Source organism: Muscardinus avellanarius (genome assembly GCF_963383645.1).
Source record: "Muscardinus avellanarius genome assembly, chromosome: 4".
Classification (NCBI taxonomy): domain Eukaryota; kingdom Metazoa; phylum Chordata; class Mammalia; order Rodentia; family Gliridae; genus Muscardinus; species Muscardinus avellanarius.
In genome coordinates this window covers 146,343,448-146,370,115 of record NC_137789.1, presented here as the reverse complement: position 1 = coordinate 146,370,115, position 26,668 = coordinate 146,343,448, and the positions used below count along the sequence as shown (strand labels likewise).

Sequence of the window (26,668 nt, the reverse complement as noted above, 5' to 3'; positions counted from 1 at the left end):
CCTGGGAGTGGAGCTGGATGCAGGACCAGGCTGTCTAAATCCAATGCCCATGCTCTTTACCATAAAGACACACTTTCTCTTCTGTCTGCTTTTCGGGAGGCTGCCAAGGACAATTTAAAGCCAAGGAATTAAGAGCTGTTTAATTGATGATCACAGACGTTTGCAAGGCTGGTTATGGTGGATAAGGAAGTAGAGTCCCATTTACCGAAATGAGATCAATGGGCAGGGCTCCCGGAATCACATACGTGGTGCTGAGCAGAGCGTACTGCGGACAGTGTTCAGCTGTGCACGTGTGCCCTCAATTCATAAAGGCGAGACACACTTTCTTAAAACCACAGCAGAGACACTGTAATTACATATTCAGCTGGAGTCCCAAGGGTGCCTACCCCCGGAACCAAGCAGGTGAAGGACATATTTCCCCTTAGATCTGCTTAGGTTCAAGCAGCACCACATGAGTGAGGAGGGGTCCTGCGAGACTTGCTTGGGCGAAATTTTGTTCAGGGAAAGAAAACGAAATGAGAGCCGGGCTTGGTGGCGCAGATTTGTAATCCCGGTACTTGGGAGGCTGAGACAGGAGGATCACAAGTTCTCAGACAGCCTCAGCTGTTGAGTGAGGTCCTCTGCAACTTAGTGAGACCCTGTTTCCAAATAAAAAATAAAAAATAGGGATGAAGTTGTAACTCAGAGGTAGAATGCCCCCGAGTTTAATCCCCAGTACCACACAAGAAGAAAAAGACAAGAAGAAAAAGAAAAAGTGGAGTGAAGGGGTGCTTAAGCACAGTGAGCAGGTGTGAGGGTGTGCCGGGGGTGGAGAGGCCCGCATGCTTGCATTCAGCAAATCAATGTGTCGTAACCAGGACCTGCTGTTCTCTTGCAGACTGTTCCGGCTGCGGAAGAGATATCAAGAACGGGCAGGCGCTGCTGGCGCTCGACAAGCAGTGGCACCTGGGGTGCTTCAAGTGCAAGTCCTGCGGGAAGGTCCTCACGGGGGAGTACATCAGCAAGTAAGATGGGCCGGGTGCCGTCCTCCCGAGCCGCGAGTTGGCCCGGGCCCTGTGCTCTGCCGTACCCACCTCTCCAGCACGAGGATGTGTACTCGCATTCTGCAGTTGGCACAAACTTTTTGCTATAAAACTTTAAAAATTTAGCCAGGGTGGTGGCATTTACCTGTAATCTCAGTCGATACTTGGGAGGCTGAGACAGGAGGATCTCAGATGTCCGCAACTTAGGAACCCCTGTTTCAAAATTTAAAAATAAAGTAGGTCTGGGAGTGTAGCTCGGAGGTAGAATGTCCCTGGGTTCCACCCCCAGCATCAAAATAAAGAAATAGTTTTATTATTCTGTGTTTGCCATAATCTGGCTACTATAAACTTAGTCCACAGGGAGACAGGAATGTCAGCCTTTCACCTGGCACTGAGACTGTGCGGTGGGAGGGGCCTTCTAATTGTGCTCTGGGGTCCACGAGGTTGGGAGTCCTGGCACTCCAGCCTCCTGAGAGCTGCGGAGATGGAGGCTGGGGGCTGCTGGGAGGCTCTGTCCGTCCCGTGAGCCCCAGGACATGGGGTGAGAGGGAAGGTGCGCCCGGGTACCCTCAGGTGATGGATACTGAGCCCACACCCAAATTCAAGCTGGGCTGCTAGACAGAGGGGGTGATGCTCTGGGCTTTCAATAACAGAACCAGCAATGGTAACTAGACAGTGGTTTGACCATTCTTTCTGGGCAGCCTGGAAAACTGAAGTTTTCTTTGGCTCTTTCTCTGATCTGTGATTTGGGGTTTGTTTTTTGTTTTGTTTTGGGAGTACTAGAGATTGACCTCAGGGGCATTCTACCTCTGAGCTATAACCCCCATTTTGAAACAGGGTCTCACAAAGTTGCTGAGGCCCTCTCTAAATTGCTGAGGTTGGCCTTGAACCTGCAATCCTCCTTTCTCAGCCTCCCAAGTACCGGGATCACAGGCTTATGCCTCCTCACCCAGCTTCTGGTCTGTGATACTGATGGTGTCTGGCCAGGTCACCAGGTAGATGAATGCCGGGCCCGACAGAAATAAGTTCTCCTGACATTTTGTGGAGAGAAAGGCTGAGACAGAAGTGGTTGAGGGTCGCGCCTCCCTGTCCTTGGCCTGGGCCACCTCTCCTCCGGAGCTGAACATGCTTTTTTGTCTTGCAGGGATGGTGCCCCTTACTGTGAAAAGGACTACCAGGGGCTCTTTGGGGTGAAGTGTGAAGCGTGTCGCCAGTTTATCACAGGGAAAGTCCTGGAGGTAAGTGACAGAAGGCTCACCTAAAGCCGCCGCCATCTCTCGAGAGGCCCTTGGGAACACAGGAGAGACCTGTTGACCTCGTCTTCCCCCAGGGAGGAAGGGAAGTGGGCCAGGCGGCTGGCTGTCTTGGAGAACACTGTGTTGCCCTGTCCTGGACGTAGTTCCTACCAAATGCTCATGGGGAAAATTGGAATGATGGAGAATTTGAAGGGGAAAAAAGTCGAATGATAAAGGCCATTGGGGAACTGGTAGAGTATCTTTAGTTTAGAAGTTAGCGGAGAAAGTGAAGAAAGGGTTCGAGCCTGTGTATACGTGTCTGTTTGTGCCGTGTGTGTTTCTGTGCACGTGTGTGGAAGCCTACCGTCCCAGGAGCAGTGGTTCAGAATCAGAGCTCAAGAAAGGAAGAGCAGGTGAAAGATGAAGGTGCAGACTTCCCCGCCCTTAGAAACCACATCCTGTGTGACGCAGGGCTCACTGCGGTTGGGGCCGGGCCTGGTTGGGGTGCCTGCTCTGAGCTGGTGAGCCGGGTTCTTCCTTTCTCAGCATCTGCTTCTGGGTTGAGCTGAGCTGGCTCCTGTTGGGGCCAAAGTTCAGAGCGAGTCACTGCCCCACTTCTCAAGGCCTGTGGGGCGTCAACTGAGCCCCATGGAAAAGCAAAGATCAGCTGATGGGCCTCCCACATTCCCGGGTGGAGTTGTGTGCTGAGCGGGGCTGGGCCGGGAACCCGGCAGCAGGTATGACGACCGACAAGTCGTGTGGCTTGTCACCTCGCTCCCTCAGACACCGGGGCTTTGAACTCACGTAGCCATGTCCGGCTTCCCAGAGGGTGTGTTTCAGAGACACAAGACACATCTGTAGCAGGGCCCCATGGTGATTATGGACACAATTTCTCATGGAACTTCACAGAAGAAGCCCAGCGTAGCTTCCCAAATCCCACCACAGGCCCCTTCCATGAACCCAGAGGCTGGAGCTGGCCCTGGGATAGGACCGTGTGTGTAGTAGTACTGGGGAGATAAATAACTATCAAATGCAGTTGCCTCTTAGCCAGAGGAAGAAGGCTCTGGAAGGGGAAGCAGCAGCCACAGAACAAGGTGGGCAGAAGCAGCGTGAGAGGTGGGGCTGGAGACGTGGCGAGCCCTCAGAAGGTGTTCAGAAGTCCAGGCTTTATCCAGGAGGGCGGGAAGACATTGAAATGATGTGGCTGGACATCATGGGATTGGATCCGGGTCGTTGTGTAAAGAGTGGAGGCAGCTGGGTGCGGTGCCCTCTGCCCCCAGGACTTGGGAGGCTGAGACGGAAGATCACAGGTTTGAAACCAGCCTCTACAACTTAGCGAGGCTCTTAGCAACTTAGTGAGACCCTGTTTACAAATTAAAAAAAAAAAAGTTGATTTGGAAGCGTAGCTTAGAGGTAGAATGCCCTGAGTTGAATCCCCAGGAAAGCACACATGCACACACAGACGGGAAATCTCAGAAGTATGTATACACATATTCATAGCATCGCGGTTCACAGCCAACTATTCATTATTTGCATGAAAGAAATCCAGGTGCCCACCACTGGATGCAAGGATAAAGGAAATGTGGTGTATTTCCACAGGGAAATACACGTCAGCCTTTCTTTATTGGAGCAGTAATGCATGCTACAACATGCATGAACCTTGAAAACATGCTAAGTGTAAAAAGACAGGTGACGGGCTGCGCAGCACAGACCACCCACTCCGAGTGTTGTGATAGGACCCTGGGACTTCAAGCCAGTTGCAGAAAGTCACACGTTTAATTCCACTCGCATAGGTAAACATATGTAAAATAGAATAGGTAAACCCGTAGGTAAATAGAAGAGCTATGAATAGATTTGGTGAACAGAATCGGCGAACCCATAGGTAAACAGACTAGACATAAAATGGAATAGGTAAGCCACATATTGTTTGATGCCACTTATCTAGGCAATCCTGTGTAAGATAGGAGAGGTAAACCCAGAAGGCAGTATTATGGTCGCCAGGAGCAGGGGGAAGAGGAAATGGAGAGTGACTGCTTGGTGCATACGGCGTTTCCTTTGGGGATGATGAAAATGTTTTGGAGCTGGATGGAGCTGGTTTGTGACATTGGGACCGCTCTAAGTGCCATCGGATTGTTCACTTTAAGGTGGGTCATTTTAAGCCAGGTGAATATCACATCTATTTTTTTTTTAAATGGCTGCGAAAGGGAATGAGGATACAGAGAGGGAGGCGAGTGAGGACATGTTGCAGGACTCAGGACCCCGAACCCTGGCAGCCCCGTGCCAGTGAGGATGGACCCCAGCCAGCTCAGCGCGGTGGGAGTTCCATGGTCTCTCCATTGACACTGGAATGATTGACACTGGAATGTCAGCCCAAGGACACTTGGTTTTGGCTCAGGGGAGGCACGTCCCCCACGAAGCTTTGGGATAAGGTAGATGTGGCCCATTGAAGGGCAGCTTAAGTCCAAGGCACAGTATTTGGGCTCCTCTCTCTGCCCCCCAAATATACCCCTCATCCTTCCCTAGAGCCCCAGAGAGCTCATCTAAGGAGGGCCAGACAGAACTCCCTTGGGCTTCCCCAGTGGTCTCCTATATAGGACTGAAATCAACCTGTTGAGTTGGGAGCAGTTAGGAAATTTCATTTTAAAACAATGATAATTGAACACTAGAACCATTTCCGGGTTGTTCAGCCAAGAGAGGCAGGAAGCTCCTGAGCACAGTCCTGGATCTGAGACCACTGTGCTTGCAGAAGGCGAGCTCAAAACAAGTCATCTCTCGGTCCACGCATGGAAATGTGTCCCCAAAAGAGCTGGGAGGTAAAAGGGGCCGGGTGTGTGTGTCTGCAGATGTTGATTGCTTTCAGATTTAATTCAACAGCTGTGGGAAGGAGTATCTGAAGTAAAACTAGATCCAAGAACTTGCTATTTTGAAAAAATGTCCGCGAACTCTTCTTTTCTCTCTTGAGGTCCAAATCTCCCAGTGTTCACGGGGCCCGCAGAGTCATCTTCCCGAGCGGGCTTGAGGTGTCGGTGACGGCCTCTTTGTGGGGCTTCAGGCTTGGCGGCTTTCCATCCGACGCCTTCGGAGTCAGGCCGTCTGGGAGTAGTTTGCACGCTCAGCCTTAGATTCTGGGTCCACCCAGCAGGCGCCGGTGCTCCTCAAAGGGCGTGTAATCTAGAACAAGGTTCTGCGTGGTTAGTGCGCTGACGTGTGGCTGCTTGTGAGTCAGCTGGGCTTGGTCACCAGGAGAAAGCAGAGTAATCGCCACACACCCGGCTTCTCCCGTGCCTCGCTCTCCGACCCTGTGCGTGCATAGTTGCGGTGGTGGCTTTGGGAAGAATACTGAGAACTTCAGTTGTGTCTTTTTTTTTTTTAATTAGTTTGATCCATAGAGACATTAAACTTATTTCTTGCATCTGCTGAAATGGTGGTGGCTTAAAACAGCTAAAATTTGCTAGTATGGCGGTGCTTACCTATCATCCCAGAACTTGGGAGGCTGAACCAGGAGAATTGCAAGTTTGAGGACAGGCTCAGCAACCGAGGGAGGCTTTCAGAAAGTAACCTGTTTCCCAGTATAAAATAAAATAGGGCTGGAGGCATAGGTCAGAGATAGAATGCCCCTGGGTTCAATCCCAAACCAGCAAAAAACAAAACCCAAAATAAATAAACTTTACTCTCTCCCAGTTCTGGAGTTGAGACCTCCAAAATAAAGTGCCAATAGGGCCGTATGGTTTCTGAAGGGCCAGGCAAGGACCCTTCCTGGCTTCCTCCAGCTGCCGGTAGCTCCTGGCATCCCTTGGCTTGTGGCTGCATGCCCCCAGTCCCGTCGGCACCGCACATGGCCTCCGTCCCTGAGTCTTCTCATCTATTATTTCTCCTTCCCACCTTTCTCCTAGAAGGACACTTTTATTGGACTTAGGGCCCACCCCGGCTGCCCAGCATGACTTTTTCATCTTGAGATTCCTAGGCTAATCCCATCAGCAGAATCTTTTCCTCAAATATATTAGTATTCCCAAGTCCCAGAGGTTTGGTATAGTGTTATCTTTGGTGCATGAGGAGTCACCATTTAACCCACTCTGGTCACCCTGGGAACTCACACCAGCATCAGCCTGCGAGTTCTGCAGCTCCAGGATATTTTTAATGTCACATCTGCTCAGCCTCAGAGGGGCTCCAGGGCCTCTCTGTGGTTTCACCGGAGGTGCCTCTGGACCCTTGGAGGAGCTCTGAGAAGGGAAAAGGGCCCAGGGGGGTGATGGAGAAGAGAGGTGCTGGGCCAGGATGTGTCCAGGGGCAGTGTGTCGCTGATGCCCAAGGACTTTGGGCAGGTTCTGCAGCCTCTTTGAGACTGTCTGCCTCTCAGAGGGGCATTAGCATGTGAAGGCCAAAGCTGCTTTTTGTTTTTTTCCTTTTGGTACTGGGGATTGGAACCCAGGTGCATTCTACCTCCAAACTATACTCCCAGCTCTTTTTATTTTCCCATTGTTTAAAGACAGGGTCTCACTAAGTTGCTAAGGCTATCCTTGAAACCAATCCTCCTATCCTAGCCTCCCACATGCTGGAATTACAAGCATGCACCACCACACCCAGCCATCCTGCTCTTATCTGGGTCATTCCTTAAGAGTTGTAAAGCCTGTACATCATACATCTTGTCACCCTGTGGGGGACAGGGGTACCTGAGTGCCTGTGATTTGACAAGAAGGGCTGGAAGTACCAAGGAGCCAGGGGTCTGAATGGTCCCGTAACTCACCAGCTGCGGGACCTGGAGCAGGTGTCTCAATTTCTTTGGGCCTCAGTTTTCTTTTCCTTAATTACAAGCGAGAAAGACTTGCGTGTAAACCTCAGACTAGGGCTGCTCGGCGCCTAAAGTCTGTTTCTAGGATCTCGGGTCTGTCTCTTTGTCCTGGGTCTAGGAGGTCAGTGCCCATGGCTTGTTCTTTCTGGAGGTATTTTTGGAAACTAGCATGGCATACACTCCCATCGCGGTTTCATTTATCATCACTGGCTTTCGGGTTTCTTTTCTGCAGCAAGATTCTCTTTTTTTAGAGACACCTTGCTATAAATGGCACATCTTTGAAAAGCGTTGTTAATTAGCCTACAAATTCAGGAGCATTCTGAAGATGTTTACAACCTGCCTCCTAAGTGAGAAGCCCATAAGCAAACCCGTGTGAGATTCCAGGGTTTGCAGGTAGCTTCCTACTCCATCCCTTCTCTGAATTCTTCCTGGAAACAACCTCCTTCCCCTTCCTTCTCCCTGCCCCCACTCCCTACGCTTTAGAAACTACAAGAGAATTCAGATTGAGTCAGATGTCCATGGACATGGGGCATCCCTGGATACCAGTGTCCTTCCTAGGGTGGCCTTTACTACAGAAGACGCCCCTTTCTGGGTGTGGATGTCACCTGCCAATTTAAGAAGCAACAACAAAATAGTTTCAGAGTGGAGACAGCGCAGAAAACAAAAAGGAAATGTCAGCCGGGTGTGGTGGCGCACACTTGTAATCCTAGCACTTCTGAGACGGAGGCAGGAGGATGGCAGGTGTGAAGTAGTGAGACTCTCACCACCCTAGGAGACCATTTCAAAATAAAAATAAAATAGAGCTGAGAGTGTAACTCGGAAGCAGAATGCCCCTGGTAACACACACACACACGCACGCACGCACGCACGCACGCACGCATGCACACACATTATCAATCTGAAAACAGATGTCTTAAGAGTAAGAGAAAGTGTTTGTCCATGCCCCTTGTCTGTGTCCAGGGCTACTCCTCCAGTGCCCGAGGGAGGGGGCCTTTATCTTCTGTGCCTCTCCTGCTCTCTGGCACAGTCCCTAGCCCCCAGGAGTCTATGTATTTTGAATGCACCCAGGGAGCGCTCCAGGGGTGCATCAAAATACAGGCTCCCAGCCCTGCAGGGCTGCTCCAGGACCATTCTTTCCAGTAGTATCTGCAAGCACAGAGGAGTAGGGAGGCTCTGCTTTCCTTGCTGAGTCTCCTGGGCACTCCCTTCCCATCGTCCTCCCAGGAAATCAGCCCTGCCCTGCACGCCTGGTCTCTCCAGAAGGTTTGGTGGGGCTTCTCTTTGGGGGATGACATTTACCGTGCTCCCTCTGCTCTCTGGGGAGGGCTGTGCGCTGGCGTCTCCAAAAAGCCCGTGCACCCCCACAGAAGGCAGAGGCCCTCAAATGAGGCTCGGTCCTCTAAGCACCCTGCCTGCCATTCCACTCCCATCTGCAGCCCCCTCCTGTCTCTGTTGCCTTGGAAGGGCTTTTAGGCCCCCCCTGCTGAATCCTGTCGGGTAGGAAATGGAACCACAATGGGATTCAGCCAAATCCTTTCCCTTGATTCTCCCAGGGATTAAAAGCTAGCGGCTATGTTTTATGTTGTTGTTGTTGGTGGTGGTGGTTTTCTGTTTTTTTGTTTTTTGCTTTTGTTTTGCTTTTTAACTGATTTAAAAAAAAAAAAAAACAAAAACAAAAAAAAACGCTGTTTCCCAAAGCCCCGGGAAGAATGTTTATGATGTCCCTGTGAGTTGCTTCACATTATAAATTCGGAGCTCTCATCCCCTTCCTTCCTTTTGGTGGAGGTATTTTAAGCTATTTTTTTTTTAAGAATAAGAAAGTTTGGTGGTTTTTTTGTTTTTATTTTAAGCTATTTTGTTGTAATAGCCATTGATCGTAAGTGGGTCTCGCTGTCTCTGAGTTCACTGATTGGGCAGAGCGAGGGAAACACAGGTTCTCCTTTGGCACTTGCGTGACTCACAATCCTGTTTGTCACCACAGAAGATAACAACCCCTTGCCCTTTCCTCCGTCCTCCCTTGTTCAGCATGTATGTCCTAAGGAGAATCCTAACCCGTGCCCTGGCAGAAAGGAATCGTACCACTCCCGTTTCCGCTGTGCTCCAGTCTGTTTTCTCCCACTTAATTGTGGATGCAGATATGTCTGAGGATGGGGGGAGGGCGGAGTCCCATCATCTTGGTCGAGTCGGTCAGTGGAGATGTTCTGTGCCTCTGCTGACCATGAACCACTACAGTATCCCGACTTTGTATACTATTTTAGACCATTGCAAGGAGTCTTATAAATATTTAATCTTCTCAGCAGTCCCATAAAGTGGTCAAGACCATTCCAACTGACCTCCATTTATAGATGAAGACATTGAGTGCCGGGAATTCTGGAGCTAATTAGCGACAGACCGAAATTAGAAAATAGGTCTCTTGGTTCTGAGAAGAGAGGGACACACACACACACACACACACACACACACACACACACACACACACAGTTTTGCCATCTGCCTGGCAATGGTCCTTGCAGAACAAATAATTTCCTTTCCAATATAACTTGCTGGTGGACCCACACTTACCATTCCTGGTGGGATGGAGAAGCCGTCTCACTGTCTCATTGGTGGCCCTGTCTTACCTGTTTTCAGAACAATAAGCGTTTATTGCTTGGTTGGTTTACGTTGTAGCAGTGGACATGTCACTGCCGATCAGCGAGCGGCCTTGATGGTGGTCTCTTGTATTCCCGTGGAGCTGGGCCTTGTTTTCCTGCCTCCTGTGTTGAGCAGCAGGCTCCAGCAGGCATCTGGAATGGCCCCTGGTGAATATTACAGCTGGATGACGCTGTGTAAGGATAGGAGAACATTTCACAGAGCACTAGTCTAGGACTCTTCACAGCTCTGAGTAGTCAGGAAGGTCCTGTAAGGCAGGACCAATATAGAGATACTTTCCACCTTTTGGCATATGATAGTTTGACCTAGAAAAATGGCTTAATTTTTTTTAATTTATATATATTTTTGTTGGTGCTTATTTATTTATTTATTTATTTATTTATTTTTTAGTGGTACTGGGGGTGGAACCCAGGGTCTCAGCCTCCCAAGCACGGGGATTACAAGCGTGCGCCACCACGCCCGGCTTATTTATTTATTTTTTTGAGATTGGGTCTCCATATATTGCCCAGGCTGGCCTCGAACTCCCGGATTCAAATGATCCTCCCACCTCAGCCTTCCATGTAGCTGGGACATGTAAAAGGGTGTGCACCACTGTTCTGGGCTTGAAATGGTTTCATTTGAAATATGAGTTAAGTAAAAAAAAGCTGTAATTTACATAGTATTATATTACTCAGCCATGTAAAGGAGTAATAACTATTGATTCATGCTACAACGTGGATGGACCTCAAACACATTATGCTAAGTGAAATAAATCAGACGGAAAACGTCATGTGTCTGGTAATTCTATTTGTATGAAATGTGTAGAACAGACACAAGCACAGATGCAGAGTAGGTTAATGGTCAGCAGGGCCTCGGGGGGAAGGCGGCGTGAATGCTGGTGGGTATGGGTTTCTTTATGGGGTGGTGATGAAAATGTTCTAAGACTACATGGTTGTACAACTCTTGATATAGTAAAAACCACTGAATTGTATCTTTTTATTTTGGGTACTGGGGAATAAACCCATGGGCATTCTACCTCCAAGTCACTCCCGCAGTACTTTTTAAATTTTATTTTCAGTACTGAGGATTGAACCTGGAGCATTCTAACTCTGAGTGACACACCGGACCTACTTTTTATTCTTTATTTTGAAACAGGGTCTCACTGAGTTGCAAAGAGCCTCACTAAGTAGCTGAGGATGGCTGCAAACTGTGATCCTCCTGTCTCAGCCTCCCCAATGTTGGGATTACACGCATGTGTCACCACACCCGGCTGGAATTGTATTCTTTAACAGGATGAATTTAATGATATGTAGCTCAACTTATCCATTCAAAGATGTATACTGTGATAGAGTTGGAATCCTGCGATTCTGTTTCTCTATCAATAAAATGGTAATCTGGAACATTGCCTCCTAGGGCTGTGGAATTTGAAAAAAAAAGGGGGGGGGAAGATAAGTCAAACCCCTAACATAAGTAGTAAACAAACGATCTTCCTCGCCTTCCTTCCGGTCTTTGACGTTGTAGCATATTAGGCTTAAGAACACTGGGTAAAGCACAAAATGAGTAGTCAAATCAATAAATGTCTTAATGCAATCTGTTAGCCAGATGTGGTGGCAAATGCCTGTAATCCCAGGACTCAGGAGGCTGAGGCAGGAGGATCACAGGTTTGAGGCCAGCCTCAGGAATTTAGCAAGGTCCTCAGCAACTTTGTGAGACCCTGTTTCAAATTTTAAAAAATACGGCTGGGGTATAGCTTAAAGGTAGAATGGCCCTTTAAATTCAATGTACAGTTTGTAATATGTTAAGTTGAGATATCTTATTTGTGAAGAATAACATGCTAATAATTTTGTCCCTTCCAGATTGGGAATTGACCCAGCTGGGCTAGGTGATTTGACATGATCAACAATTTGAGGAAAATCTGTCTGATCTCCCTCAAAGTTACCCACTTTATTTTACACTGACAACAAAAGAAATTGTGTTGTTGGGGTACCACGAGACTGTTCAAAAGCAGTAAGGATTTGATATTTATGGAAAAATCACCCCATTTCCTGTCAGCACACATGGAAGGGCTTCCTTATCCGGAAATGACAGTTTAAAAAGAATTGCATTTATCTCGACTTAAAAAGATGTTTTGTTTTTCAGTGTTATTTAACTTCAGAGAATTGGACCAATTGAACTTTTCTTACTTCATTTTTAAATTTTTTTTCCTTTTTTTGTGGTACTAGGGATTGAAGCCAGGGGCAGTCTACCTCGGAGCCTACACCCCGGCCCTATTTTAATTTTTTTTTTTTTTTACATTGAAACAGGGTCTCTCTAAGCTGCAGAGAGTCTCACTAAGTTGCTGAGGCTGGCCTCATGCCTGGGATCCTATTGTCTCAGCTTCCCAAGAACTGAGATTATAGCTATGTACCACCATGCCTGGGTCATTTCTTTAAGTTTAAATACATACTTTGATTTCACAGTTTGGTTTAACCACAGAATTCTAATCATGGTTTATTTTCTGCTCTAAATCAGCAGTCAAGTTTTAGACTTAAAAAATTCTTATAAAGATATTTTCCATTATAGACTAACACTATTTCAGCTGAATTATGAGGTCAATTGAACTTAGATGGACAGATGGTTATCTCTCCCCAGACTGCATGCACCTCCTAGAATCTGGGTTGAGCCTCTTCTGGGTATTCTGACTACCCCCCATAGCCCCAGCAATCTTCTAGCTGCTGGGTCTAGAGTAATTCTCACGAGGTGTGTTACTCCAGCTCCTTCTGCCCTGTCCCCTTTGTCTCTTTCCACGAGTGTTTAACTTGGGAGTCCGTCTTGAAAAATGGCACCATCAAAGGCACCAGCACAGTTTCTATTGGGGACTCAGGGTTTAAGGACAGGTAGTCTTACAGAGATGGGACCTTTCAGTCATCCGGGCCCTGGCAGAGGTGCGGCCTCACACCCCTCCTGCTGGGCACAGGCTCCTGCCTGCTGTTCTACACCCACTGTGCTCACTTCCTGGACCCCAGGACTCCCCACCTTGCGGAGGGTGGTGTGCCAATGCCAGCAGATGGACCGCGTGAGGTTGCCAGCTAGCCAGGAGGAGCAAGGTTAGGGCTGAGGCCCACAGAGATGAGCTGGGCTGAAACTCCTCCCCAAGAAAGGAAGCATTAGTGTCCTTGTACACTGTTTATAAACTACTTCGATGGCTCTGTAGCAAAAGGCAAAGCCACAGGCACCTTAGAAAACAAAGCCAAACTCTGGAATTTTGGAGCTCACTGGGGCTTAATGGCGAGGTAGGAGGGAGAGGGCTGTGAATAGGAAGTAGGGATGTGGACAGACAGGCCAGGACGGATTCCTGCAGCCGCACTGGAGCTGGGTGATCTCAGCAAGGTGATCAGACTCTCAGCCTCGCATCCTCAGCTATAAAATGGGGATAAAAAAAAAAAAAAAACCTCCCCAGTACTTGAGAGGCTGTGACAAGAGGGTCACAGGTTTGAGACCAGCCTTGGCAACTTAGCGAGACTCAGCAACGTAGTGAGAATTCATTTCAAGATTTAAAAAAGTAAAAAGGGGTGGGGGTGTAGCTCAGGGGTAGAACGTGTCTGGGTTCAGTCCTTGGTACCAAAAAAAAAAAAAAAAAGAATAAAAAAAGAATAAAAAGAATTACTTTGTACAGGCTTAAATCAGAAAATCAGATGAGAAATAAATTGTATTTGACAGAGCGTCTGACATACCAGACATCAAGAAATATTTTTTTCTCCATCTTCTTCATTTACAAATGAAGAAACAAGTTTTGTCGAGGCGAGCTTCTAGCTTCCTGTGTGAAGGAGGGGGCAAGCCCACCCCTATCTGTTTGCTCTCTGATGTGGTCATAGGTGGTGATTTCAGATGCACAACGGTTGTATTGAAGCTTTGGCCTGAAAACTCCTTAAATAGCTTACCTTTCATCATTCACATGCATTTGTGCCCCTACACTCACTCTAACATCGCTTCTACCATTGAGTAAAATTCTCTGTTATTTTTTAACCAGGCATCTAGCAGCTGGTAAATAAAGATGAGTTGATGAAGCATGTGTTTTCCCATTATGAATTTCTGCCATGGCCTTTAACCCAGGACATACAAGATTCCCATTGTCCTGCATGGCTCGCCACTCCACTGAATACCCATCCTTTCATTCACGTGTGAAAGAGATGCTGCGTGTCTGTTTCCTGCCCATTGGTGTCTTTCTTGTTGCATCTGCTTGAGTGTAATTTGTGTCAGTGTAAATTCCTGGAGGCTTCGTGCCGTTCTCTTGAATTGTGCTGTATAAAGCCGGGCTCATTTGCCCTGACGGGGCCTTCACTTTAAGTGGATGGTTCAGTGCCCTTTGGCAGCCATCATAACCCAATTTTAGAATATTTCCATCACCTCCAACAGATCCTTGGGCCTGCCCCGGCTCGACCAAATCACATCCACGCCTCTGCACCGAGGGCCCTCCACTGGGAAGGCGGCTCATGCTTGCTCCCCAAGGGCTGGCTGCCCAACCTGTCTACCTGGGACCTCTTGAACTCTACGTGGTCGTAATTTGGGACCTTTTCTATCTGAAAACTCACAAATTTGGAAAGTTGATTGGTAAACTTGAAAATAACCATCCTCTTCCTCCCCATTCCAGAAATTATAGAGGTGACTAAATAAATAAAACCCAAGCCGGTATGATGGCACATGCCTGCAATCCCGGTACTTAAGATAAGAGGACTGAGGCTCAAGCTGAGCCTCAGCAACTTAGACCCTCAGTGACTTAATGAAACCTACTTACAAATAAAAATAAAGAAGACTGGTGGTGTCGCTTGACTGAGGTACAATACCCCTGGGTTTAATGCCCAGTACCTCCCCCAATAAATAAAAATAAGTAAATAAAATCCAGATGAGGAATTGATGACCCAAATACAGACGAGTAGGGCAAGGATGAAGATGGGCAAGGAGGGAGCCCATTTCCGACGCTGGAGTTAAGTTTCCCTGTTCTTCTTAACAAGAGATTCCTTCATCCCTCTGGCCAATATCTGGCTGCCTGCTAATGTGCCAAGCAGGAGGTTCTGAGGTTATAGAGGTCAAAGGTACTGTCCCTGACCTGGAAGTTCTTAGAATCTAAGGCCAGGGTTCTGAAGCCACTGTGCATCAGAACCACCTGGGTACTTGGATAAAGAGTGGGTTTCTGTGTAGCCAGGTGCCTGTCTTTCAAAGCAATAGCCTATTATACACTTACCAGTTTAATGGGTAGGTCTCATGTTAAGTGTTCCTAACACAAGGAAAATGGTTACTTGTATTTTAAAATAATGAGAAAGTATGGCCAGGTATGATACTACACCCCTGCAATCCCAGTGCTCAGGAAGCTGACATGGGAGGATTGGCAGGTTCGAAACCATCTTAGCAATAGTGAGACTCTCAGGAACTTAGTAGGCCTGTTTCAAAATAAAAATAGGGCTGGGAGGTAGAATGCCTCCCCAGTACTACTACTACTACTACTACTACTACTACTACTAATAATAATAATAATAATAATAATGATGATGATGTATGGATTCCCCGACTTGACTGCAGAGATGCTTATTCAGGGGTCGAGGCTGGTGCCTGGGAATCCGCATGCTAACACACCACCTTGCTGTGGGTGGTTCTGGGGTGGAGAGGCCACAGACACCACTTTGATAATCTGGCCCTGCAGATGTGTGGCCAGTTGCACATTAGTGAAAGAAAAAGTATCTGAGAAATTTAGTAAACACTCCCTATAGTTATTCTAAGGTTTTACCATTTCCTCTTCATTTTAGAAGCATAGCTTTGCTGATAAAACCCTTACATTTCCTCAACAATGTTTGGGGTCTCTTCCAACCTAGCTTAAGAGATTCTACACAGACATAAAAGAGTCCTTTAATTGGTTTGTTTTTATGTTTTTGTTTTTCTTGTGGTGCTGGCGATACCATCCAGGGACATTCTGCCTCTGAGCTATACCCCAGCCCTATTTTATTTTTTATTTTGAAGCAGGGTTCTGCTAAATTGAGGAGTGTCTTGCTAAGTTGCTGAGGCCAGCCTCGAACCTCCGATCCTCCTGTCTCAGTCTCCCAAGTACTAGAATTACAGGCATGCACACTGTGCTTGGCTTGATGAGCTGATCTTGATGGGCAAATGCTCTTCGTGCACCTTTCCCTAAATCATCTTAATCTTGTGGAAAATGACCATAGTTGCTACAAAATCTTACCCTCCATCCTAAGAAATGGCATATATGAAGGGGCTGTGTTATCGGAGTGGAAGGTTCTGGCTCCTTCTCTCTCTGAGAGACTATGGCTCCACCTTCTACCACGGGCTCATCTGAGATTTCTGCGGGACGGTTTAGCTACAAACGAAGCAATGGGTATAAAATGTCTGGATCACTGCAGTTATTTTTTTTTCTGCAATGACAATATAATACAAAATATACAGGCATGTGAATCAAGGAAGCTTGATAATGGAGTCCTTAAAAAATAACATTTCTCTCAATTAATACTGCAGAATACTTTGACGGTTCTGAATGGAGGACTGGAAGTCAAGAGCTGAGCTCAGCCTATGACTCCCGCAGGGGTTTCGTACATCGCAGGGACTTGGGCGAGAGGGCTGCCGCTATTTGAGAGCCCCACTCCCCTGCACACCTTCCCGTCGCCTCGAATCCAGAAAATAAACTAGACAAGCATGAGAATCCAGTTCCCATGCCAGCCTCTGTCTGCCTCGGGGACAATTACTGTCAGATTTACGATGCAGATTATTGTGGGTAGATGTGAAGAAATGGTACTTTCCCCCACCTGCATTAAAAGAAAAAAAAAAAAAAACTCTACCCCCCTCCCCTTTGGAAAACATGGACTGGCCCATCGTGTTTGCTGGTGTGTTTAACTAGTACGTGAAGGGAGGAGAGGAGGCTGAGTGTGAGTGTGCTGGCCGCACACTGCACTTGTTTCCGGTGCGCGTCTCTGGAGAGATGCATGCTGCCCGAGCCTAGCCAGCTTCTCAGAGGAGCCTCGCACGTAACCCAGGCAGGCAGGCTGGCGCCTCAGCCAGCGCGCTGAGGTCTGCCCCGTACAAAGCCTCTTCCCGTGAGCCTGAAGCCCAGAGGAGTGCTCTGTTCAGGACAGCTCAGGAACAGAACTGGAAGCAAAGGAGCCCTGCAGAAGGTAAAGCGGGCTTTGCGAAGATGGCCTTTGCTTTGCGCGGCAGATGTGAAATCTCTGGCTTTTCAGCGGCCCTGGCGGCCACCGGGACTTTCCAGATGTTTGGGTGGGTGGATGGTGAGGGCAGAGGCTACTTTTATTGCCCCCAGACATGTTTGTTTTAAAATTTTTGTTTCTCTGATGATACAGAATGAACCACTGAACCGTCACTAAAGAGCAAGCAAGGCAGATTATTTTACTGAGAGTTATACAGAGTACTGACTTTTTAAGCTAGGTTTTTGTTTTTTAAGCTGTTATTCTGAAGACTGAGCCAGAGCGGGTTTTCAGGGGTTGGGTTTGTTTTGCTCGTGTGTGTAAAGCTCTTTGGAATTTACTTGTGAGACAAAAGGACTTTAGAGTCCCATTTGGGGATTTGGCAGTGAAACTGCCCAGGGTATTGGGTAGATTTATCTGTTACTATAAATGTATGAGGTTTTTTTTTTTTTTTTTAAGTTTCCTATGAATGAAAATGAGGAAGCATAGTGGTTACTATTTATATTTTCTCGCAGCTGCAATTTGAAAGAGGTTGATGGTGGCTTCTCTTCCCACCTTTGGGAAGGAAGAAAATGCAAGGAAATAAAGTCCAGATTCTGGCTTTCTAATAAAAATAGTTTTCCTAAAAACTTAGTTACTAAATCAAACCATGTGCTAAAGTTTTTTTTTTTAGGAGGGCAGGTTTAAAGGGTGCTGTGCTAGCACTAAAAAAGTGAGAAAATTATCCTGACTGTGAAAGAAATAGAACTGTGATTTGGAGAAAAAAAAAAGGGGGGGAGTTTGCTGAAAACTCAGCAGGACTGCAGTCACTCTAGCTGCACCTAACACTTAACTGAGATTGGAGATCTAGAAGAAAGCCGAGCCCGTTTGTCTCTGAATGCCTCCAGAGGAATGTTAAGAGGATGTGAAGTTATTTAGATTATACAAACAGGTCTTGACAAGTAAGTGAAAAATACCTAATTAAACTGTAATTGTTGCCATTCTTTAATGGATCAAAAGGCTTGCTGGGTCATGATGGACTCATAGAGTAGACGAATTTGCCGTGGCTCATTGGTATAAATTGCTTTTGAGGAGGCTCTTTAAGCCTGACGAGGAGACCCTGCCAAGCCTCTGGTAGCAGCTCCCTGGATGAAAGTTTCAGTCCAGTTGTCAAGTGGGTTGTGTAGGCATTTATGGGTCAGGAAGTTTAACCCTTGCATCCACAGCTCACTTAGCAGGTGCAGGGAGTAACATTTCACAACAACAGAGGGCTGCCGGCTACCCCTCTGCTAGACTCTAGCTCTTCTAAAGGGATAGAGCAAGCCAGGCATGGTGGCACACGCTTGTAATCCCTGTACTTGGGAGTCTGAGACAGAAGGACTGCAGGTTTGCAGTCAGCTTCAACGACTTAGTGAGACCCTCCACGACTTATAAAGAATAAAATTGGGCTGGCAGTGTAGCTTGGAGTTAGAATGGCTCTGGGTTCAATCCCCAGTACTGAAGGAGCAGTCAGAGCTGGAGAATCAGAGGTCAGAGCTGCTCACTCTTGTACCTAACTCTGGAGAGATGCAAGGCTTCTCATAGACATTCCCTCTCACAGACCTGGGGTCTCCAACCTCAGCCCTGCTGACACTCTGGGTGGAATGATTCTTTGGGGACTGTCCTGGAGCAGGTTAGCAGCATCCTTGCTTTCTACCCCTTACCCCCCCCCAACACACACACGCGACAGTAGTTCCCTCCCACTCTGCACATCCAGAAATGTCTCCAGTAGGTGCCAAGTGTTCCCTGTGGGGCAGAATGGCCCCGGGTTGGAGTTGAGAAGCTCTGCTCCAGAGAACCCACTTTCTAGGCTGGCTGCTGCAGGCGAGGAGGGAAGGGATGCACGAGGTGCCCAGAGCCCAAAGGGGGCATGGAGTCCAAGGAGAGGAAGAGGACGTGTATTTTGCTTGAGCATTTGGTTTTTACTTTGTCTTACTCTTGTTTGCATCCCATCCTGGGGGCAGGAGGTGCATATCCAAGGACTGTTTGGGATATGCAGTCTCCTCCTTTCCCCTCAAGGGCCCTGTTGGCCTTATTTTCTAAGTGCTCCGCTTTTATAGAAGATACATGTCACTAACTTGAATATCTGGCTTTATTGCAACTGGGGAATGTACTATTTAAAACAGAAAAGAAACCTATATAATGACCCATTTCATAAAGCAAATAATTACCTATAACTTACTCATTCTGCAGATACAGGTCTTTGATCTGTGGGTGTGGAGCGAATCTGGGCACACCTGTTTTGTTTTGTTTTTCCCTTCTGGCACTTGCAGAATGTTTTCTTTTTCCTTTGTCCTCTGTCCCGGTGGGGCTCAAAGTCTCCAGCCTGTTTGGGAATTGGGCCTTGCCAATGAAGCCAACTGTGCATAGCCTTTCCAACTCAAAGATAACAATGAAGTTGATAGGTGGAATTTTTTTCCCCCGTGTAAAATTTTTCTTCTACCTGTAGCCTATTCTCCTGTTTGCTCTCAAAGCCTTATAAGTTATAAAATGCAGGAAGTTGTAGCAAACTGTCCTAAAACATCGGAAACAGCCCATCTCCTCTAGTTCTACTTTTTACTTATATTTCTGGCAGTCTCTTATTAGCGTGTATAATCATGAAATAGTTTTCTCTGATAAAGAAGTTGTGAGCATCACTTTCTCGTGGGTTTTCTCCAAGAACACAGTGCCTTGCAGGAGCCCCACCTGATCAGGATGAGACACGCTGTTACAGAAAAGACTCTCCAGCCCCGCTGGGGCAGGAACTGTGCTGGCATTGGCTGAATGTATCAGGAAATGCCTTAGCTTGTTGGAGTCCATTCTTAATGATAGGGTTGGACCGGCCCATGGTATTATCAAGGAGTTGTGGTTTCTGCTTCTGATCGCAAAGCAAATCTTCTGTTTACCTCTGCTTGGAGGTACCAGTGTGTCAGACACCATGTGTTCTCTTAGAAATATTTTCTCATTAAAATTCACTCCCTCATTCACTTGATCTAAGAGCCAGAAGTACAGAGAACATTAATATTTTGGAAACATTTGCCCCCAGATGTAGCAGCAGTGCCTACGCATACTATTTGCTCCATAGTTGATGAATAAACTGTTGAATGTCAATGATTCCCATGGAAAGATCGCCTGGGAGCTTGGTCTGTAGAGACAGACAGGTGTGACTGATGTCTTCATTTATAAGGAACACGGCCAACACTCTTAGACAAAAGACGGATGGACAATAGGAAAGCACAACAGGTTCACATAATCAAAATTTTATATGAGCCGGGCATGGGGGTGTACACTTGTAATCCCAATACTTGGGAGGCTGAGACAGGAGGATTGCAGGTTCACAGTCAACCTCAGCTACTTAATGCCCTTCAAAACTTAGGGAGACCCTGTTTCAAAATAAAGAATAGAAAATAGAGCTATTGATGTAGCTCAAAGGTAGAATTCCCCTAGATTTCACCCCCAGTACCACAGGGGAAAAAAATTACATGACTTGTAAGTCTTTAAAATGAAGACCCACAGACCCAGAGGAAACTGTTTTTCTTTGGCTTAATGAAGGATGGACAGCTGTGATTGGATAAAGGGGTCAGATCTATTGGTAATAGAGTGGGGGGCACCAAGAAAGGCCAGTCTGTTCACCTCTTGTTTGGTCTCTCTTTGCAACCTTCCTTCATCCGGGTATAGGACAAGACCCCTCTGGAGCATGGCCGTTATGACCTACTTCAGACGAACTAGTCTATTTAAACTAGACCTAGTCAGACAAACTTCTTTATGGCCAGCTCCTACATAGGCAGAAGGGGGAAGCTTAGAGTAATCTTTCCAGGCTTTCTGGCTTACTTGGGGGGAGAAGAGTTCTAGTTTTAAAACTTGCATTTGGGGAGAGGAAGGGCCTACAAATTGAGGCAAGAGGGGTGAAAGTCTTTGTTCTTTGGCCTTCTAGCACCCTCCAGATAAAAGTGCTCAGCACGCCCAAAGTACTTTGTGGTTTCCTGAGCACGGTTCTCTGCGACCCTGGTCCCGCCCGTGAAATCTGTTCTGTGTGTTTTTTTTAAAGGGACAAATCCAAACCCGGTCCAGGCAGGTTTTAGTGTCTCAGTGGCGGTGGATTCTTAAGGATACAGGGACACATGAGTCTATGGGATGGAGAATTCGGGAGGGAAGAAACCCTTATCGATTTTTCTTCTTGAGGCTCAGAAACAAAATTTCTGGTACTATTTAAAACCCCACAGGCTGACGCTGCCCCCTGGTCTCAGTAAGATAAAGGGTATATTAAGCCTGGGAGTAGACCCAAAGTCAAGGCACTCACAACCTCCTCCTTTTTTTTTTTTTTTTTAATTGGTGGTACTGGGGTTCCTGGAAACCCTTCTACGTTCGGGCTACACTCCCAGACCTATTTTTATAATTTTTATTTGGAAACAGGGTCTCTTAAGCCAGAAAAGCTGGCTCCGAACCAGCGCGATCCTCCTGTCTCCGCCTCCCAAGCGCGGGGATTACAAGCGTGTGCCACCATGCCTGACTCCTTTTTTTTTTTTTAAACTATCCAGTCCAAAAAAAAAAAAAAAAAAAAAAGGAGGAGCTAGTGGTCAGAAGTGAACACACCCCTGGTTTAGTCACGCTGTGTGTCTGGCATAAAGTCTTAGGTGAGGCGTGTCAATGCTGGGGATCCCTGCTCTAAAGGCTCCCCATACTCTGAACCAGGAAGCAGGACATGCAGATGAGATGCACAACTTAAATTCAGCACGTCCCTGGACTAGGCAGGCTGAGAGAGATCAGCCCGGTCTCCTGCCTCTGTTCACAAACTGAGCCTGGCTCATGTTTTTAAGCAGAGCCCGGCCATGAGCACAGGAGACTGTTGCCAAGCCAGGCCCATTTTTCCCACCTCCTGGAATGCTAATAACCAAGATCTATGATTTGCAAAAGAGTAAGTTTATTCACAAGGCGGCCTAGCACGGATGGAGAGACCCAAGGCTCAAATCTACCTCCCTGAGCATAGTGTTTGTAGACACTTCTGGGATAAAGAAGGAGGAAATTTTAAGGATGAAGAAGGTTGATTGGAAGTAACCAGTTGTCTGCACATGCATAATCAAACGTCATGGCTCTTCAAGGGACGCACATCCAAAAAAATGGCAGGTGTCAGCAGGAGGTGAGGGTGGAATTTTTTTTTTTTTTTTTTTTTTTTTTTGTCTCCTGATGTCAAAAGGTCACCTACCAGACACCTGGGCAGTCCCAAACGAAGAGATTTGGTGATTTCACCAAAAACAGCATCCAGATCTCTAAAAAGCAACCTAGACAACCACTAGCATGTGACCCACAGGTCAGAGGTGCTGTATCCAGCAAAGTGGGTGGGAATCTAATGCTGGTTACATGACTTCCAGGCTTAACAGCTTTACAAGTCAACTAAAAGCCAATGAACTGGAGAGTTTATGTAGGTTTTCCCCTCAGGTTCAAGGTACCCCTGAAGCTGCAGAGGCTTTTCAGGGATGGCTGTGGGAGAGCGACCTCTAATAAAAGAAGACACAAATTTCCCTGCTTTTATTGTTCACTTGGCCTGGAATATTTTTGTAAATACATGTCTGTGCCATCCTTGGCATTGCTGGTTCACATTGGGGTCGTTTTCTTTCTTTCTTTCTCTCTTTCTTTCTTTCTTTCTTTCTTTCTTTCTCTTTCTCTCTCTCTTTCCTCATAAACATTACATGAAACAGAACCACTTGCTTACGCTGAACAGACCACTTTTATGTCTCCTTCCTGCTCAATAATAATTTTCTTAGATTGTTTTGTTTCTGGGCATCTGGCTCCTCACATCCGCACTTATATCCGTATACCTTGTCTAAATAAACAGACTTGAAAAGACAGAGAGCTGTGTTTTGGAAAGCTTGGGACAATCTCTCACAGAGCCGAAGCCAGCCCTCCGCTTTGTCAGGCAGAATGTCGAGGAGGCCAAGTGTATCTGGTCTGGCAACAGATTAAAGATGCTGCTTCTTACATAACAAAGTTTAAGGCGTATGGGGGAGGGGCGTACATCTCCAGGTTTCCTTTGTGCTTGGCAAGGCGTTTTAAAGTATGAGGAGGGAAATGTGCCTGATTGGGGGTTTTAGTTTTGCCTTTAAACCTCCAAATTGTGAAAGTCTCTCAGCATCCCTTATCTTGGCTTACCCAGACAGCCCTCTGGGACTGAGTTCCTGGACACTGATGTTCCTCCCGATCGCCATCCCCCAGACCCCACTGGCCTTCTGCTGATCCTCGAGCACACTGTCCAGCTTCACCTCAGATGTCTGTGTTTGCTGTTTTCTTTCGCTTGGAACATTCTTCTTCAGATCTTAGAATACCCATTCCCCAACCCACCTGTCAGCCCTGGAGGGGCCTCCCTGACCCCTCCCTGTGGCTCTTTTCAGCTGTCTAAACCCTAGGTCATCTTCTGTCCCCTGGCCCTGGTTTACTTTCTTCCTGGTACCGCTTTCCCACTACCTGGAGTTCATATGTATTCATGTGTATGTCTGTCGTCTGTCATCTGCTGAAGAATGAAAGCTAGTGACAGATGCTGCCATAGTCCCGACAGGTAGAACATATGGGGGATGGAGGGACAGACAGATGAATGGATGGACAGGCAGACAGACAGACAGGTGGATGGATGGATGGCAGGCATAGAGGAAGGGCTGAGGACCTAGGAAATACCTACCTGCCTTGAAATTCCACCGAGTCCTCGTTGGGGACACCCCTGACGTCCCGGGGTGGCAGTCTTTGGCTGCTTCCCTCTTGGCACCAGCCTCACTTTGTGCATCACACCAATGACTGTCCCGGTGTTCCCCTGATCACGCCTCAGCCTGCCCTCTGCACGCTGAGTTCCCGAGGACAGGAATGTCTACTAAAGGGCGATTAGGATTGGCGTCATTATTTCGCTTTTACTGCCGTAGGACTACATTATCTCCTTCAAGCTCTTTGCCAAGTCTGTGTGCCAGATATTACTTTTTTTTTTTTTTTTGCAAGTAAGTAAACTGGGGCCAAAAGCAGCTTTCCTGAGGGCACGTGAATGGTTCCCGTAGGGCCAGGGTTGGTCCAGCTGGTCTACTTCAAAGTCCGAGGGGCCTTTGTAGCTTGCCGTCCTTGCCAGGGGTTCCAGGGGTCGGTGCCCACTCACAGGGCCAGCAGGCTTTTGCCAAGTGAATGAAACCCAAGACATCTCCTCCTCTCTTATCTTCCCTATTTGAGCTTAAAAATATTACTTATGCTGTTTATAAGACAGTATGATAACATATACATTATCAATATGAGTTTGCTACATCACAATCCAGTGACATAGTTAGGTCTATCATAAGTCACCCTTTTATAGCTAACAGGGTTTCATTGAAGGCTTAAGCATTTATTTTTTTTATGAATCTCTTAGTAAAATGTGACAAATCTCTTAGTAAAAAGTGACAAGTCTCTTAGTAAAAAGCACAGCTTCTGTGGAGTTCCGTGTGTATTCCAAGTTTCCCTTCCTTTACCTCTTCTTGAGCTAGGTTTCTTTACTCTTGTACTTGGTTTCCCTTAGAGCATAAAGTTTATATCAAGAAAAACATCATGGCAGTCATAACTAGAAATTTTGAGTAGAAAAGTCTAATAAGAAGGCTAAAATGTGCAACGTGGTGACATTCTATATTTTTAAAATAACTTGCTGGATGTGGTGGCTCAGACCTATATTCCTAGTATTTTGAAGTCAGAGACAGGAAGATTTCAGGTTTCAAGGCAAGCCTCAGCAACTCAATGAGATCCTATTTCAAAAAATAAAATAGGCTGGGCGTTTGTGGCTCACACTTGTAATCCCAGTACTTGGGAGGCTGAAACTGGAGGATCATGAGTTCGTGGCCAGCCTCAGCTACTTAATGAGGCCTTCTGCAACCTAGTGAGACCCTGTTTCAAAATAAAGCATTTAAAAAATAGGGCTGGGGGTGTAACTTAGAGGTAGAATGCCCCTGGGTTCAATCCCCAGTACTGAAATAAATAAACAAACAAACAAACAAACAAATAAAATAAAATAGGGCTAGGGTTCCAGATCAGAGGCAGAATGTTCCTGGGTTCAATCCCCAGTACTGAAATAAATAAATAAATAAATAAATAAATAAATAAATAAATAAATAAACAAACAAATAAAATAAAATAGGGCTAGGGATCCAGATCAGAGGCAGAATGTTCCTGGGTTCAGTTCCCAGTATATAAACAAACAAACAAACAAACAAACAAACAAACAAACTGCTGCTCCTCAAAGTGTTATCGGCTTCTCCTGCTCTCCGACACCAGAGATTTGGCTGGCCCCAGCATGATCCCCTCGTGGGGTAGACAGCCAAGATCAGAGGCCGTTGCCCACACATGGATGTGATGTTCTAAGGGGACTGGAGCTCTGGCTCTAAAGGCCACTTGAAGGGTGCCTAACCTAACCTCATGTTAGGTTGAAATGGGAAATGCTTACCGTGGTCCAGCACGGGGCCCTCGCAGTCTGCGGGTGCCTTCCGTGTTGTGAGCGGCAGGCCGGAGCTCACAGCCCCCGCTGGCCTGCAGGGCACAGGTCCCTGTGTAGTAGCTTGGATTTTCCAGCACGCAAGCACCCAGTGACAGCTCTCACAGGAGAGGCACCGCCTCGTCAGGCTGGTCCATCCAGACTTTCCTTGGCACCTAATCAAGTTTCGCCCAGGTTTGGGACTAACCTAGCTGGTTGCCTTTTTCCTGGGTGGGAGATGTGATAAGCCGGAAGGTGGGTCCTGTGTGCTATTCACGGTTGTCCAAAAATTCGAAAGGCCCTGCGGTACTGGGGCAGGAGCAGGGAGAAGTCCTTGGTGCTGGCATGCATGGAAGACTCTAGGTGAACCCTAATGTGGCATCGGCTTCTCCATCCATCGCTGAGAGCATGAAATGTTTAACCCTGCAGCCATCCCTGAGTACGGTGTTGAATAGTGAATACATCCCAGGCTTCCAGTGGTGTCATTTGAGAAGTTATATTCAAAAGCCAAAAGTGTTAGCCAGCTGTGGTGGTGCATGCCTGTAATCTCCATAGTTGGGAGGCAGAGACAGGAGGATCGCAGGTTCAAGACCAACCTCAGCAACTTAACAAGGCTCTTCCACAGCTTAGTGAGACCCTGTTTTAAAATAAATAAAAATAAAAATAGGGCTGGACGTATGGCTCAAATGTAGAATGCCCCTGGATTCAATCACCAGTACCACACACACACACACACACACACACACACACACACACATACACACACACGTCAAGTCAAAAGTGAGACTTCTCATTAATAAATATGCCTTGCAATTTGTGTATGTGGTTCGAGCATTAGGAATATTTTTTTATTTTTTGGTGGTACTGGGGTTCCTGGAAGCCCTTCTACCTCCGGGCTACACTCCCAGACCTATTTTATATTTTTGAAACAGGGTCTCTTACGCCAGCGCGGCTGGCTTCGAACCTGCGTGATCCTCCTGTCTCCGCCTCCCAAGTGCGGGGATTACAAGCGTGCGCCACCACGCCCGGCATTAGGAATATTTTTTAAACAAACTTTTATTGGTGCACTGTAGTCTCCCATCATAAAGTAGCTCCAAGCGATAGCGGGGGAAGGTGCGCTTCCCCCAGCCCCCTCCCCACTCCCTGCCCTTCCCATGCATGGTATTAAGGTCGGCATTAGTGTCCTCACATATGTGCGCACTGTCAAAGGAAGTGTTTTAGGAGGGACTTTCTGATTGACTAGTCATTCGCCCACACCACCGCAGCCAGAATCATTTGATCATTGGGGTCTTGCTTAATCTGGACTCACTGGACACCAGCATGGAATGAAAGCTTCCACTGGGTCGGCTGCT

The 26,668-nt window shown here is 47.0% G+C and overlaps 1 protein-coding gene across 8 annotated transcripts in view; it reads left to right on the top strand.

Moving 5' to 3' along the window:
- The window catches only part of ABLIM1 (actin binding LIM protein 1), a gene marked incomplete at both ends in the record, with an annotated part of 233,804 nt that overhangs the window by 128,367 nt on the left and 78,769 nt on the right, over positions 1-26,668 (top strand). For all 8 annotated transcript variants that reach the window (XM_080695096.1, XM_080695104.1, XM_080695100.1 and 5 more), the window contains 2 exons: positions 878-1,004; positions 2,167-2,260. In XM_080695096.1, the coding sequence (XP_080551222.1) occupies positions 878-1,004; positions 2,167-2,260 (221 nt within the window). The remainder of the gene's footprint in view (positions 1-877; positions 1,005-2,166; positions 2,261-26,668) is intronic.